Consider the following 17967-nt stretch of genomic DNA (forward strand, 5'->3'; position numbering starts at 1 on the left):
ACTCCATTGCAGTCTTAAAGGCACTGGCCGCTGGAGGGCACAAGGTCAGTAAAAGCAAACTACAATTCTTCCAGCAAACAGTTGAATACTTAGGACGCCAGCTAAGTGGTGAGAAAAGAAACATTGCACCCACGCAAGTGGAAGCAATAATCAAGGCTCCAAAACCGCAAACGGTGAGCCAAATGTTGTCTTTTCTGGGGATGGCTGGCTACAGCAGACCCTGGATTTGTGACTATGCAATCAAAGCAGACCGCTCAGCTCCACTGGTTTGGACTGAAGAGGCTGAAGGAGCATTCCAGGTCCTGAAAAGGGGCATGCAGACTGCCCCAGCCTTAGCTAATCCTGATTACAGCAAACCATTTCATTTGTATGTGGCTGAACTCCAAGGCTATGCCTGTGCTGATTTAATGCTGGACTCCCCTACAGGGAAGCAACCTCTAAGACCAACAAAAAAATGTAACTCATGTATAATTTTCTTTCTACTTTACAATTGTATGCCACTTTGTGTTGGTCTTTCACATACATTCCAATAAAATATATTTATGTTTGTGGTCATAATGTGAGAAAATGTGGAAAAGTTCAAGGGGTATGAATACTTTTGCAAGCCACTGTATGTAGCAGCAGCATGCAGACCACAACCTGAGGAAGAGAAACTGTTGAAATTGTGGGTGAGCCCACACATTTCACTTGCTAAACCCTCAACAGCTGAGTGGATTTCCAGAGAAAATCTATTGTAATAATGATAAACATTTTGTAGACCAGGTAATTAAATATCTTACAACGTTATCATCTTCCTGAGTTAAAACCATTCATTAGGGAGAATGTTCACATGACTGAAAACATTGCTGATTACATGGCAAAAATGTTGGATAATAAAAATGTTGTATCTGTTATCAATGCACAACAGGGGGGTCCTGAGCCTGAACCTGACTCTAGACTGAAACCAGGAGACTGGGTCTTTGTAAAAATCATCAAGAGAACGTATTGGTATTCTCTTTGCTGGGAAGGACCTTACCAAGTACTGCTGTCCACTCCCATGGTTGTGAGAATTGCTGAAAGACCTTCTTGGATTCATTTAACACACTGCAAAAAGGTAGAGGTACTGTCTGACTAATTCTGTCAAACCAGCAGGGACTCACTCTAAACTCCAGCTAACCTGTGGTGAAGTCTGGCTACAAAGGGGGATGGGACTAATAGGGACCACTCGTCTCAAAACAGTTTAGAAACCAACCACACCCAGGGGAATTAGGTGAGTGAGGAGTAGAGTGACCTGGGGAGAAGACTGCTCAGAAGTACATTTTGCCATGGAAAGTCCAATATATCGACCCTGGCACCCCTTTAGGCTATTTTGTGGGGTGAAACTGACAATAAGCATATTGACTGTCATATCACTGACCACAGCTATATTGATTTTGTTTCTCTTTGAGAAGGGTTTGCAACAGCCGGAGAATGCTGTTATCTCCACTGAGATAAGACCTGGTATTTTTTCCTCCCTTGAGAAGGAACTGCGACAGCCAGGTAATGCCATGAACAACACCAAAACCAAACCTAGGACGAAGAGAGCTAATGATGTGCCCACTTTTATCTTTTGGGCTAATGAGACTTAAACTGTCCACTTTCATTTTTGCAAATTGGTTAACTGTGGTAATGTGTGACAGAAACAGTTAACATGGGCAGACAAGTATATTTGTGTCACTAAAATATGTAGGTTACACTGATAAGACTTAATCCACACATTGATCCAACAGGCTTGAACTGCACACTACAGCTGTTTACTTCCACCTGCCCTCCTGCCAGTAAACAATGTCTTTGCATTATTTGATGCCACCTATTCCTGCTCTTACTCCACCTTTCTTTACACCTTATAGTACTAATTATACCTGTTTTTGAGAAATTCCACTTCAGGGAGAAAGGTCGGTGATCTCCACTGGTGCAGCTCTACCATCAATGTGACCACTCCTGGGGCAGGCTATGACCCTTCCTGGTTCACGGACCATGTTACTGCACGTGCTGACCTGTGGTGGTGTTATGGGGGAAACCAACTGAGACCAGTGCTCCCACCTGATTGGCAGGGAACCTGTACTCTTATACAATTGGTGATGCCGTTTTATGTGTTACCTCTGTCTGGTTCTTCCCTAGACAGCCCACACTGTGTGAAAAGAGACACTGCAGCAGCCGGCAGTTTTGATAACAGTGTACATTGATGCCATTGGAGTGCCAAGAGGAGTCCCTAACGAGTACAAAGCTAGAAACCAAGTTGCAGCAGGATTTGAATCTTTTCTGTTTTGGTGGTAAACCATTAACAAAAATGTTGATTGGATAAATTATTTGTATTATAACCAGCAGACCCCTCCTTGAACCACCACCTTATCATGGTGGAGGGGTTTGAGTGCCCGTATGATCCTAGGAGCTATGTTGTCCGGGGCTATATGCCCCTGGCAGGGTCTCCCAAGGCAAACAGGTCCTAGGTGACGGACCAGACTAAGAGCGGTTCAGTGACCTCTTATGGAGCGACAACTGAGGACCATGACGTCGCCCGACATGGCGAAGCCGGGGCCCCACCCTGGAGCCAGGCCTGGGGTGGCTGGGTCTCCCCCCATGGGGCCCCCATGAAACCTGGAGGGGCATGATTGGGAGGAACGGTCTCCCCGATATGAACCCAAGTGGTGTTCTGTTGCTGGACTTCTGTGCTAGTCACAGTTTGTCCATAACGAACACCATGTTCAAGCATAAGGGTGTCCATCAGTGCACATGGCACCAGGACACCCTAGGCCGGAGGTCAATGATTGACTTTGTAGTCGTGTCATCTGACCTTCAGCCATATGTCTTGGACACTCGGGTGAAGGGAGGGGCAGAGCTGTCAACTGATCACCACCTGGTGGTGAGTTGGATCCACTGGCAGAGGAGGAAGCGGGATAGACTTGGCAGGCCCAAACGTACTGTGAGGGTCTGTTGGGAATGTTTGGCCGAATCCACTGTCAGAGAGGTCTTTAACTCACACCTCCGAGAGAGCTTCTACCAGATCCCGGGGGAGGCTGGGGACATTGAGTCCGAATGGACCATGTTTTTGGTCTACCAACACTGTTTACAGTGGAAGTGGGGAGTTGCTGACCTCGGGGGAGGATCCGGCCGGTGGTCGAACCTTGAATCCAGGAGGAACAATGCGGTTTCCGTCCTGGGCCCAGTGGAACACTGGACCAGCTCTACACACTCTCAAGGGTGCTCGAGGGTTCATGGGAGTTTGCCCAACCAGTACACATGTGTTTTGTGGACTTGGAGAAAGCATTCGACCAGGTCCCTCGTGACATCCTGTGGGAGGTGCTCCAGGAGTATGGGGTCCGGGGCCCTTTGTTGAGGGCTATTCGGTCTCTGTACAAATGGAGCAGGAGCTTGGTTCGCATTGCCAGTAGTAAGTCAGACCTGTTCCCAGTGCACGTTGGACTCCGGCAGGGCTGCCCTTTGTCCCTGGTTCTGTTCATTACAGACGGATCAGGGCATCGGCAGCAGTAATGCGGTCAGTGTACCGGTCCTTGTGGTGAAGAAGGAGCTGAGCCAGAAGGCGAAGCTCTCAATTTACCGGTCAATCTACGTTCCTACTCTCACCTATGGTCATGAGCTCTGGGTCATGACCGAAAGAACAAGATCGCGGATACAAGCGGCTGAAATGAGCTTCCTCCGCAGGGTGGCCGGGCGCTCCCTTAGAGATAGGGTGAGGGGCTCAGTCACCTGGGAGGAGCTCAGAGTAGAGTCGCTACTCCTCCACATTGAGAGGAGTCAGTTGAGGTGGCTCAGGCATCTGTTTTGGATGCCTCCTGGGCGCCTCCCTGGGGAGGAGTTCTGGGCATGTCCCACCGGGAGGAAGCCCCGGGGAAGACCCAGGACATGCTGGAGGGACTATGTCTCCTGGCTGACCTGGGAACGCCTCGGTGTCCCCCCGGAAGAGCTGGAGGAAGTGTCCAGGGAGAAGGAAGTCTCCCTGATTCAGCTACTGCCCCCGCGACCTGGCCCCGGATAAGCGGAAGAAGATGGATGGATGGACAACCAGCAGAGATTCATTAACTACACAGGAGATGCTGTCAGAGGCTTAGCAGAGCAGTTAGGTAAAACTAGTCTTATGACCTGGCAGAACTGGATGGCATTAGACATGTTACTGGCTAAGGAGGGAGGTGTTTGTAAAATGTTTGGATCTGCCTGTTGTACCTTTATTCCTAACAACACTTCCCCAGATGGATCTGTCACTTGAGCTTTAGAAGTACTACCCAACCAGCCTTATCTGAAGAGCTTGCTGAGAATGCTGGTATTGACAACCCCTTCACTTCTTGGCTGGAGGGAATGCTTGGTAAAGGGAGCGGTCTGATCCAGTCCATATTCATCTCAATGGCTGTGATCTCTGCTATTTTAGTTATCTGTGGTTGCTGTTACATTCCATGTATTAGAGGCCTTTGTCAATGCCTTATTGATACAGCAATTAACAAACAAATGTATCAGTCTATTTCACAGGATGACCAGGACCCTGAAAATTCTCCAGAACCAATGAAGGAAGACCTGACTGTGTCTTTTTCCGACTAAGATAAATTTGTCTTAACTTCTGAACTGTAAGGCATAAATGACTCCAACATTGAAAATTCCTACAGAAAGTGATGTTGTGATGACTGTTTGCCCACAAAGACAGAAAGTTATGACGATTATTTCTCACTTCTACAAGTTATATTTTAGTATGAAAAGTATTTATGATGTTTATATGTTTATGTTTATATTTAGTATTTATGATGTTTTAGTGATTGTGGACACTGCAATGTTTTTTTGCATTTTGGCACAATACAATTTTAACCAACAGCCATTCATTTCCAATGGGAATTTTACAAAATGTACCGTTTTTGCACGTACTTTAACGAAACTTGTCCTAGGGCTTTTGGCCAAATGACCTCATTCTTGGTCAACATCACCCTCAGATGTGGAGCATCAAGAGTTATCCAAATTATTTTGATAACTTTTACGGTCTTTTCTGTACCACAGGCAGGGATTTGGCCTCCACTTTGTGCCTCACTTATGGAAAATTTGTATTGAAATCAAAAATTTACTTTGTCACATATGAATGATATTTGGCACAAAAATCCTTTAGCACATCCTGATCAAAAAAGTCAATGACACCCATGCCCTATTTTCAATGGTGTTGTCTTGGCGATGACGGAAACCCACCATATATTTTCAATGAGAATTCTGTCCAATGTAATGACTTCGGCACCAGGGGCTGGTCACGGGCTGTAATGGAAGGTCACGGGTGGTTACAGGGGAACACGGCGGGTCACGGTGGGTCGCGAACGGCGAGGGCCGTTCATCGCCGCTTGCGGCTATATTTATTATTATTATTCTTTTTATTTTTATATATATAATATGCTAATCATTTTAGATTTGTGGTTGTGATCTTGTTTGTTTGTTCAGTTATAGTAGTTATGATTTATGATTTTACTGTGTTTAACCAGAATAATTATCATTTTGTGATTTGCTAAACATTTTCATATAATAGTTATGCTAAGCATAAACAGGAGGGATGTGTTAGAGAAATCAAAATGTTTACCCTCCTGTGACCTGATCCACCTTACTTTAGTATAACTGAAACACTTCTCAATGGAGCCTATTGTGTTACTCCTTGCAAGTAAATCTTCAATATAATCTTACCGAAGTTCGTCCTCTGAGTCTATTTGTTAAAAGAATTTACCTAACAGTTAGGCTGTGGTTCACTGTTGTACAGAGAACTGGTTCAAACTTTGCTTCATGTTAATGTAAAGAGGAACATGTCTTTGGTTCTGTTTTATTGTATAATCCAGAGGTCTATGCACTGAAACTGTCCTCTGCTACTACTCCCACAAGGAAGTTCATCAGCACAGGTACTCCAGTCTGTTAGTGTGGCCACATCAATGCACTTTTCATCCACTTTGGATGCAATACATGCTATACTTCCAATTTGAAAGTTCTGAAGCAAAGATTATACTTAAATCTTTATAGATTTAAACTCACATTTATAATTTTTGAACACCAAATAACAGCTGTTACAAGGAAGATGGGATTCGAACCTACACATGCAGAGCACAATGGCTTAGTAGTCCATCACCTTAACCACTCAGTCACCTTGTCACATTAGTTAGAGTATTTAAAGTAGATGATCTGTGCATAATTTCAAGAAGAACTTCCAGCTGACCTTCATGAGGTTTGGATGTGTCCAAGAACCCACCCAGGACATAGTTAGTATGCCAAACCTCTTCACTAGTCTCCTCTTGACTTCCCACTGACTGTCTAAACAATGTACAATACATATCAGTTCATATTAGTTCAGATGATGAATCAGTTTGTTATTGAATGTTTACAAATTGTGTTGACATTCGTAAGAAATGTTATGTTTTAAATATGTTTTACTAATATTATTGTATGTATCAGTCATTTTGTATGATCGTACTATGTTTGTTTCTTCTTCTCAGAATTCCAACTTCCAAATCGAAATTATTTTTTTTCTCAGAATTTTCATTTTTCTCTTGGGGCTGGGAAATCCAACATTATACACTGAGCTCACAAGATACTTCCATTAGAGAAGCTAGGATCAAGTGTTCCCAATGTGGACATTGTTTTTCATTTATTTTAATTTAGGTTTTTTTGAAAGTTCATTTATCTTCACGTAGAGTGACATTAGGGCAGAGGTGGGCTTGTTTTCAAACTATCACTGCAAGCACAGCAGTGGTCTTGGAACTCGAAGAACCCCATCATTAGGGCATTTACCTTACTGTAGAAGTAGAGAAGTTTGACATAACCCTCAATCTTTTGATCCGAAGTCAGACTCCTTGTCCATCAGGCCATGTGGTCAGACAAAGACATCAGCGTAGTCACATACATTATGTCACTTTTTTGTACTAAACAATGAATCAATGAGCAGTTTCTGGACAAACAAAAAGGTAGATTAAAATCTGAACTGTCTGCTCAAATGCCTTCATCGCTGGAATCTGAAGTTTTCTGGTGGAGGAGATCTACTAGATCACTTCCACCTTATAAATCATAATCTTGATTAAAACATGATTTTTCACCAGTGATGGTGGTGTAGTGCTGAGCATAGCTGCCTTCCACCAAATAGTTGACCTGGTTTTGATTCCCAGCCCTCACGAGTAATAGCAGTTTTTGTAAACAACCCATTTACAGCCCGCACTACACCAAATCATAACCTAACCATATTTATTATAGACAGTATCTGAAGGGACAATTAGCATCAACACACTGTGTTTGTGTGCTTCCTCTAACACACTCCTGAAACAAATCTTTAGCCCGGGGTTGAAACATTATAAGTATTTGTATTTCATGGTTGTGGATCATAACCAGGTTGTAAGTAGTGCTTCAAAATGCCAAAAGAAAAAACAGGAGCAAGAGACAAAATCAGAGAGTAGACAATTTATTGAAAACTACATTTAAACAGGTTGTTCATCAGCTGATCAAAAGTTTAAGACCCCAAGATCCCAAAATAGCACCATCTTGTGGCCAAATTAAAGTATTGACATAAAAGTTACAAAAAAGCAAGATAAACATAAATAAAACATACAAACAAACATACAATCAGTAAAAACATAATTTAATTAAAGACATTTTAATATTACAATTTTAAAAAACATGATCGACCACAAACTGTGTTCTGCAGCCAGAAAGCAGCAGGAGCTTCAGAACACGTATGCTTTAAGATCTCTGTGGCTTTATTTGTCATGTGAAAATGAGCAGTCATTGAAGTCTGCCTCCGTGGCAATACTTGTCTATGCATCTGTTGTTAAACAGACCATGGAGCTGGATGAGGAGAGGACAGGTTTTCTCTTTAAGTGCTCTTGCAAAGTGCTGGTACTGCTGTGGTATGTCAACAAAACTTAGCACAGTACAGGTCTTTAAAAAACCATTATACTGATCCTCTTTCAGAAACGAGTCAGCCTTTTCCAACTCTGCTACAGCTGCTATGATTTTATGAAACTGTAGCATTGTGCTGTTGCTTAGAGTTGATCAATTAAGGAGGCAAATATGGCTGATGAAAACACACAGTAGATCCATAGCAATATAGACAGAAACATTTGATTTTCACCTCCTGTCATAAATCAAACATAAGTAACACATGCGTTGATGTAAAATGTTGATGCATTTTTATCATTGGCGCCATAAATGAAACAAAGTAAACGCTAAGATTTTATCCATGGTGTTGAACAAAACCACAGTTTGTGTGCCTCTGACTAAGAAAGTTAAAACTAATTTTCTATTAGTAAAACTGTGGAGGCAGTTTGTGTTAATACAGACTCACACACCAGAGAAATGTCTTTCTGAGTTTTATTCACACACTTACTGACATCCAGCTACATCAAGTGAGGAAGATCATGTCAGAGTGGGATTTTTACACATTTCCCCTTTGAGCATTTCAGTGAATTTCTAATACATCCATGACCTGAATAACTATTTAAGACAAACTGACCAATCACTACAAGTTTAAACAAGTGACTTAATCCATTATAACATCATCAATTAATACTTCAAATCAATACAAGAATTATGACATACAGAGAAATATTCTAATATGGCTTCTCTCCAGAATTAATACGCTGATGACTTCTGAGGCGGCCTAACCGTGAAAAGGCTTTTCCACACTGGTCACAGCTGTACGGCTTCTCTCCAGAGTGAATACGCTGATGTCTTTTGAGGGAGCTGAACTGTGAGAAGGCTTTTCCACACTGGTCACAGCAGTATGGCTTCTCTCCAGAATGAATACGCTGATGACTTCTGAGGCGGCCTAACCGTGAAAAGGCTTTTCCACACTGGTCACAGCTGTACGGCTTCTCTCCAGAGTGAATACGCTGATGTCTTTTGAGGGAGCTGAACTGTGAGAAGGCTTTTCCACACTGGTCACAGCAGTATGGCTTCTCTCCAGAATGAATATGCTGATGACTTCTGAGGCGGCCTAACGGTGAAAAGGCTTTTCCACACTGGTCACAGCTGTACGGCTTCTCTCCAGAGTGAATACGCTAATGTCTTTTGAGGGAGCTGAACTGTGAGAAGGCTTTTCCACACTGGTCACAGCAGTATGGCTTCTCTCCAGAATGAATACGCTGATGACTTCTGAGGCGGCCTAACCGTGAAAAGGCTTTTCCACACTGGTCACAGCTGTACGGCTTCTCTCCAGAGTGAATACGCTGATGTCTTTTGAGGGAGCTGAACTGTGAGAAGGCTTTTCCACACTGGTCACAGCAGTATGGCTTCTCTCCAGAATGAATACGCTGATGACTTCTGAGGCGGCCTAACCGTGAAAAGGCTTTTCCACACTGGTCACAGCTGTACGGCTTCTCTCCAGAGTGAATACGCTGATGTCTTTTGAGGGAGCTGAACTGTGAGAAGGCTTTTCCACACTGGTCACAGCAGTATGGCTTCTCTCCAGAATGAATACGCTGATGACTTCTGAGGCGGCCTAACGGTGAAAAGGCTTTTCCACACTGGTCACAGCTGTACGGCTTCTCTCCAGAGTGAATACGCTGATGTCTTTTGAGGGAGCTGAACTGTGAGAAGGCTTTTCCACACTGGTCACAGCAGTATGGCTTCTCTCCAGAATGAATACGCTGATGACTTCTGAGGCGGCCTAACGGTGAAAAGGCTTTTCCACACTGGTCACAGCTGTACGGATTCTCTCCAGAGTGAATACGCTGATGTCTTTTGAGGGAGCTGAACTGTGAGAAGGCTTTTCCACACTGGTCACAGCAGTATGGCTTCTCTCCAGAATGAATACGCTGATGACTTCTGAGGCGGCCTAACGGTGAAAAGGCTTTTCCACACTGGTCACAGCTGTACGGCTTCTCTCCAGAGTGAATACGCTGATGAATTTTGAGGGAGCCTAACACTGAAGGCTTTTCCACACTGGTCACAGCTGAACAATTTCTCTCCAGTGTTAACATGTTGATTAATCTTAAACTCTGCAATGTTGTAAAGGTCTTAGTGACTCCCTTTCTTCTTTTCTATTTGTAAAAAAGAAGAAGAAAAAAGAGAAATAGAGAGAAGATATGAAATAACATGATAGAACAATCTAAAACCATAAATGACATTTAGAACATGTAATGTATGAAACATGAACATCATGAAAACTGTGTTTCCTTGGAGTTCTATTTCATTCCAAAGTTGTAAAGTTGAGTTGTGTCTCACCCACATATTTTGTCATTTTTAATATAATTTTTCTTAAAATGTATGCCTGGCTCACCTTAATATCTTTTCTTAGTATTAACATTACTTTTAACATTTTATCAACTTTCATTTGTAAACAGAGGACACAACTCTCTGAAGTACAGCATCATAAGTTTGAAATTAAAGAATTTCTCTTAAGTCTAAATTCATTTTTCTTTTACCCAAATTTGGTTTTCATAAACAGCCTCCGAACTGTCTGGTGATGATGACTTTTAACCCTCTGGGGTCGATGAACGCGCCGGCGCGTTTTGACGCATCTTTTTCTGATAAGGCCGGAACAAACTTAAATTACTCTGTCAATTCTGATCGTACAGATAAAAGAAGTATATCATTCAAATCTGTAAAGGGTCTAGTTTTAGTGGTATACCATCATAATAACAACAAAACGTTGTGCTTTTTTTAAATAAAGAAAGCCGACAGGGTGCGCTCTCGGACTTTTCTGTCTCTGTCATTTCTCTTCACAGACGCGTAAATAAAACAACTAGAATCTCAGCGAATACTTGCCTCATAAAAATAAGAATTATATGGCTAGAAAGCTTGAAATGTTTTCTTTTGAGTGAAACAATTCAAGTCAAAAACAAATCATCACTTTTTATTTAATCCGTATGAACGTAAGGAGAAGTCCGTTTTTTCCTGTCTCACCTCATTATAGGTAATGCGACTCCGCCTTGTACACTGTCCACTGTTCATATGTAAATAATCTCAGGTGAACCAAGTAAATATGTGCACACCCCCGAGAAATGACACAAAATATCAAGCTTCATCATAGAATTTACTCACTTTTTCTGCGCGTTTGGATGATGGCGCGTTACGCACGTTGAAGCAGCGCTCCTTACATTCCACACAGAGACAAATAGTTTAGCTTGTCCTCAGAGTAAAAACACTGATTTTAACTCAAATGAAGATCGTTTGGCTCCTCATTGTGTTGTATTGTGCTGCACTAATCCGTCCCATTTACATTGACTGAAAGGCTCATTATGCGCGTCTTTGTCTGGTCGTTCAGTGCGTCTTTTGTGTTCTCAGGTAAATCACATGACTATTCATCCTCAGACACACCCTCCCTAGTTGATGCTCCAATTCCCTATCAGGAAAAAAACTTAAAACTATTGGCATTCCTCCCCTATAACTTGTGCAATGTGCTGTGTGTGTGTAAAGTGTATCTCTCTGAAATCCACACCCTCAGTTTAGTCATGTATCTGTCTCTTCACACCGTGGAGTCAGTGCTCTTATCATTCCTCCTGTGTTGCACAACTCTGCAAACATGTAAGTTTAAGTTATCTATGAGCAGAAAGCTACACCCCAACCATCAACTGTCAAACACTATGACCCCGTTATTACTAGTTTCCCTCAAAACTGCTGCATAATGACTTTATTTTTATCTAGTCATTTATTAAGTGTTAACAGCCAAACAAAACAATCAATTTTGATGTATTGTTTTCCCCACAGTACCTATGGAAATAAATGGAAATGCAGAGTACCATAAGTAGCATATCAGAGTATGAACACTCATCCTTAGTAAACTGGCTGGGTAATGGCTCAGACCTACTTCTAAGCTGTTTTATTCAGGACTGGGTGAAACCAGGAAAACACACACCATGAAATACATCAACATAAAGACTGGATTTTATACGCTTCCAGACTTGAACTAAAATTAGAAAGAACAGAGGACACACGGACCATTGACTCTGGCATCTTTATGAAGCCTTTTCTATCGATTAAGTCCTGAACACTGACCTGTTGATCGCTGGGAACAGAGGACTGGACCTCCTCGATCCTGTTGGCAGGGTCGTTGCTTCTGTGGTCCGGGTCGGTTAAATCTTGATTGTCCTTTTTTATTCTGCTCTTCCACTGGTCGCGGCCAATAAATTCCGGGTCCTGATCCCCCTCTTTAACTTCGGTTTTGTTGTGGTTGTAGTAGACAGAGCCGCCCTGGTCGAGGAATCCCGGATCCTCTTCCTCATCTTTTAGTCCGGTTTTATAGTGGTCCTGGTCGATATAATCCAAGTCCTGCTTCTCTACCTTCATCGCTGTTGTAGTGGTCCTAATCGATTAAATTCATGTTCTGATTCTGTGTTTTACGCTGCCACGTTGCTGCTCAGAAGTTGTTTCTTTGTTGTCCTGAGTTTTTTCTTCGTCTTCTTTCTTTTAAATGGCGGTTGACAATCCAGCTTAAAGGTGCATAGCGCCACCAACTGGACTGGCGTGTGGAACAGAGGTCTGACAAAAAACTACAGTGTTGCTTCAAAGTTTGTGAGCCCTCCAGACATGATCAGGTTTGTGTAAAAAAAAAAAAAAACAGAATAACCTAATCAAATGTACATCCAAAACCCAATTTGTGAAGTAGACTTCCAAATGATGTAAACAAACCAAAAAAAGGATGTATTGTCATTATTTATTGAACAAAAGGGGTTAATCTCACAAAAACTGTAAATTTGACTTGTGCAGAAGTATGTGAACCCTTTTATTTAGTAGCTTGTGGCACCTCCTTTTGCAGCCATTACTTCAACCAAACGTCTTCTGTAACCACTAACCACGACATTCTTCGCCTGCTCCGCCACTTCAGTCAGGGCAGGTCGCTGCCCTACATCGTGTTTCTCCGTCTTCTGGGCAAGTTAACCTCTGTCTCGCAGGTTGTTCCTCTGGGCCTGCTGTACATACGCCCCCCTTCAGAGATGGCTGAACGGCTTCCACCTGGATGCAGAGCGCCACAGGCGTCAGAGGCTCCGGGTATCAGGGCGGTGCCTTCGTGCCCTAGCTCCTTGGTGGAGCAGGGCCTACATGTCCAGGGGGGTCCCCATGGGCATTGTAGTGTCGCGGAGAGAAGTTGTCTCTACGGACGCTTGCCCCACAGGATGGGGAGCAGTGTGGCAACACAGGACGGCACAGGGGCAGTGGCCTGTCAGGGAACGCACCGACCACATCAATGTGTTGGAACTGCGAGCGGTGCATCGAGCCCTCGAGTACTTTTTGCCATGTCTAAGGGGAAGACACGTGCTTATTCGGTCGGACAATACCTCGACCGTCTATCACGTCAATCATCAAGGGGGGACCAGGTCGGCGGAGCTTCTGAAGGCGTCCTGGGACCTTTTGGTGTGGGCCGCACCACGTCTGGCCAGCCTGCGGGCAGTATACCTACCAGGAGAGAGGAACCAGCTCGCAGACTACCTCTCTCGGCAGGTGCTCCCTCCAGGGGAGTGGCGTCTCCACCCGGAGGTGGTACACAACATCTGGGACCTCTACGGCAGGGCGGAGGTGGATCTATTTGCCTCGCAGGAGTCGACGCACTGTCCCCTCTGGTTTTCCTTGATGGGGCCGACAGGCCCCCTGGGCCAGGAGGCTCTAGCCCATCCCTGGCCCCGGGGTCTTTTGTATGCCTTCCCGCCGCTATCCCTTGTGGTTCCAACACTCCACAGGGTTCTTCGGGAGGGTCACAGACTGTTATTGGTGGCCCCCTTCTGGCCAGCACGGCCATGGTTCCCACTGCTGTGCGAGCTCTGTTGCGGCAGGCCATGGTGCCTTCCACACAGGGCAGACCTTCTGTCCCAGCTGGGAGGGAGGATCTGGCACCCCAATCCTCGACGTCTCCAGCTGTGGGTTTGGCCGCTGGAGGGTCCGAACTGCAGCGGACAGTTCTCTCGGACCCTGTCTGGCAGACCATCCTGAACGCGAGGGCACTGTCCACTCGCCAGCAGTATGAGAACAGGTGGAAGCTGTTCGCACAGTGGTGTGTTGAGCGTGCAGAGGATCCGGTATCTTGCCCAGTGGCCACGATCCTGGATTTCCTTCAATCCCTCCTGGAGAGGGGCCGTTCCCCCTCTACCCTGAAAGTTTATGTGGCTGCGATATCATGTCACCACGTTTGGGTGGGCCACAATACGGTGGGACGTCACACCCTGGTATCTTTCTGAAGGGCGCCTGGCGCTTGTGCCCTCCGACACGCCCACGTGCACCGGCATGGGACCTGCCGCTGGTACTGGAGGCCATGTGCAGGCCTCCTTTCGAGCCGTTGTTACGGGCGGAACTGAAGTGGGTATCTTGTAAAACTGCATTTTTGCTGGCCATTACCTCTGCAAAACGCATCAGCGAGCTGCATGCCCTGTTTGTCAGTGACACATGCCTGAGATGGAGTCCGGACGGGTCTGGCGTTACGCTGTGGCCAAACACAGCCTTCCTTCCAAAGGTGCTGTCTGGTTCGCACCGCAATCAACCCATACAGCTTGCGCGGTTTGACCCCCCACCGGAATCAGGGGGGGACAGGCTGAGATTACTGTGCCCGGTACGCACACTGCGGGCATACATGGCAGCTACAGCGGCGATACGAACAGCTGATCAGCTGTTCCTGTGCTATGGGGGACCTGAGAGGGGTCGCGCTCTCTCTAAGCAGCACCTCTCCCACTGGATTGTCGAGGTCATCTCGCATGCCTAAACGGCAGACAATCGCACCCTGCCGCAGAGCGTGACAGCTCACTCCACTAGAGGTGTCGCAACATCATGGGCGGCCTTGAGAGGAGTACCCTTGGCCGATATATGTGCTGCGGCTTCATGGACATCACCCAACACATTTTCCAGGTTCTATAGGCTGAATGTGGTCACTCCTCAGCCGCTGGATGTGGTCCTCCGGACAGAAGCCTGCGGGCCCTCTCCGTGAGAGGGATGCTCAGGATTCTTTGTGACTTCGCTGGTCTAAGTCATTCAGTGCTTACAGCACCGCCCTCTGGCGGTCAGAAAGGATGAAATAGAACGAAAGTTACGCATGTAACTACGGTTCTATGAATCCTGAATAACCGCCAGAGCTCTCTTGTCCCTCAGAATCCTCACATTCCCGCGAGAAGAATCTGTAGGAAAAGAGCCTTGGATGACGCCGGAATATATCACCTCCGGGGGTCATCCAGGGTCACACGTGACTTTGTTGGTATAAATACTCGAACTGCGCATGCGCGAAGGGAACATTCAGTGCTTACAGCACCGCCCTCTGGTGGTCATTCAGGATTCATAGAACCGTAGTTACATGCGTAACTTTCGTTTTTTTTTTTTTTTCTTCTTCTTCTTCTTCTTTCTTTTTATTGACGGTTGACAATCCAGCTTAAAGGTGCATTACCACCACCAACTGGACTGGAGTCTAGAACAGAGGTCTGATTAAAAAAAACTATTTCCTTTCAACAGAACCTATTTCTCTTCAAAAATCTATTTCCAAATTCTACTAACCTTCCCAAGAAGAAAAGTCATTATATTATTATATTATATTTATTCCTAATAAATTAGGAAGCTAAAATGCTGCTTGTCGTTTCCACTCATGTTCAATTGTCTCCTGTGTGTATATTCACCAGCCCTGTTGTTTTGTTCTCCACTAGATCTCCACTAGAAGCTTGCTTCCTGCTTCTGAAGAGTGCAGACGCTTTTCTGCTTGCTCCTGCTTCTGCCAGCTTTACTTTGCTTTTATTCCTTTTTTATTTCATTTATTTTTACCTAATGATTTTATGATACACTTTTTACCCCTTTTTTAACTGTATCTGGAATTTTAGTGAGGATTTTATTTTTCTTTTTAACACTTAATCTGACCGATTGAGGGACTATAGCCATGGATTGTTTTCAACACGAATATTTCAACACGTCTGGAAAAGAAAACACATTGTGCCAAAACTGCTGGATATATCTTCAGAAAATCAATGTGTTACAAATGAAGATTCTTGCTCTGGAATCTGAAAGAGGACTTCACGACACGCTTCTGTTCAGACCCAGTGGTAAGAAGCCAAAACCTACTATCAATAATAAGTGTTATGTTGACCAAAACGCTACTCTGAACCTGGACGATACAGTGTCTTTCCCAAAACTTTCAAAAGTGGAAATTGATCAAAATGAAGCCACCTGGCATAAACTTGGTGCCAAGCCAAAGCATCACAGAATTAGAAAGAAGAATGGTGGCACCCCAGGACCACATATAGCATCAACAAACATACAGCTCAGTAACAGGTTTCAACCACTGTCTGAACTAAATCTTATTGAGCAAGAAATGTCTGCTGTGCCTGAAAACCAAAAAAGCAATAACTTTAAAAACAGGAGCCATGGAGCCAGTCAGAGAAACAGAGACAAAGAATCTGTGACAAATGTGAAGGACAGAGATATCCTTCTGCTTGGAGACGGTGCTATCAGTGACATAAACAACAGCAGAATTATTACATGCAGCTACCCAAGTGCCATGGTCACTGATATAGCAGCTCTCCTCCCCCATGTCATCTCAAAACACCATGGAGTCAAACAGCTGATCCTGCATGTGGGTGCAGTGGACACCAGAAAGGGAGAATCAGAGGTTTTAAAACAGGACTTCTCTAAATTATTAGAGAAACTTGACAAACTGAAAATCCAGTCATTTGTCAGTGAACCTCTCCCAAACATCGACAGGAGGATTAATAAATTCAGGCGGCTGCTTGCATTGAACACATGGCTGTCCAAGGCCTGTGAGATAAGAGGAGTGCACTTCATTGATAACTTCAACCTGTTTTGGCAACACGACGACCTGTTCAAGGGAAAGGGCCCATATTTGAGCAGGAGTGGAGTGAGACAGTTAACGGATAACCTCCTCCACTCTCTGAGACACCACACTGGGTCTGGATGGCCGTCTGAACAGCTAAAGGCTCCTCTGAGAGAAGAGAGGAGTGAAGTAAACACTCACACCACACCAGCAATGGACCCCTCATCAGCCAAGGATCCCACCTCAACAGCACCTTCAATGGTGCCCCCTCCACTGCCCTTGGCCCCCCCAGCTGCATCCGCATCCTCTTTAGACTCATCACTGACCATCCCATCCCCGGCTTCACCAATGGGATTTCCAAATCATTTGGAAACCTTGGTGAAGTCAGGAATTAAAATCGTGCCTCTGACCCCTAACCTGGCAAGGTCACGGGTATTATCATCAACGCCAGTCAACTCATCCCCCCCAGCCCTGTCTTTCCTCAGAGCACCCCTGTCAGACCCCCCGCACCTGCTCCCGGACCAAAGATCCTGACTAGCATCAATACTGCTATCAGTAACTAGGACACCCAGGGCCTCTGCTGTTCTAGGACTTATAGCCATAATAAACCACTTATCGACCTGAGGCCCAGGGAGAGAACACTCTCCCCTAGTGCTATAGCTCCAGTCAAAACACGCAGAGTGGCTAAAAGAGTGACAGTTAGACTGTCCAATCAGAGAAATCTAATTCAAATCCCTTGCAGACAGATAATCTCAGGTCCTACTCAAACTAATTTGAAAGTTGCAGTGCTCAATGTCAGATCTCTATGTAACAAATCATTTTTAATCAATAATTTTATCTCCTCTTATAATCTTGATTTCATGTTTTTAACAGAAACATGGTTAGATAGCAGGACAGCAAATGCAGTTCTTATTGAATCCACCCCACCTAATTTTACATTTCTATCAGAAACACGAGAAAACAAAAAGGGTGGTGGTGTCTGTGCCTTTTTTAGGGATAATATGGTTACCCACAGGCTGTCATTTGGGGAATTCTTATCATTTGAGTATGTATCTTTTAAAATGGAGCAAAAATTATCTCCCTCTATACTTTTTATTATCCTCTACAAACCTCCGCAATGCTGTCAAAATTTTATTGATGAATTTACTGAGATGCTTTCAGTTGTCTTCACAGAGTTTGACTGTTTGGTTATTACAGGTGATTTCAATGTTCACATGGATAAGGCCTGTGACAGATATGCTAAAGAACTTTCTGCTGTCCTTGAA

The 17967-nt window shown here is 44.5% G+C and overlaps 1 protein-coding gene across 1 annotated transcript in view; it reads right to left on the minus strand.

Annotated features, from left to right (window-relative positions):
* Positions 1–8579: 8579 nt before the first annotated feature.
* The window catches only part of LOC113137739 (zinc finger protein 721-like), a 747607-nt gene continuing 738219 nt past the window's right edge, over positions 8580–17967 (minus strand). The window contains exons 5-6 of the mRNA XM_033325117.1: positions 9050–9889; positions 8580–8965 (exon numbers count right to left, since the gene is read on the minus strand). Of these exons, the coding sequence (XP_033181008.1) occupies positions 8580–8965; positions 9050–9889 (1226 nt within the window). The remainder of the gene's footprint in view (positions 8966–9049; positions 9890–17967) is intronic.

The sequence above is a fragment of the Mastacembelus armatus genome, unplaced genomic scaffold, assembly GCF_900324485.2.
Source record: "Mastacembelus armatus unplaced genomic scaffold, fMasArm1.2, whole genome shotgun sequence".
Lineage (NCBI taxonomy): Eukaryota > Metazoa > Chordata > Actinopteri > Synbranchiformes > Mastacembelidae > Mastacembelus > Mastacembelus armatus.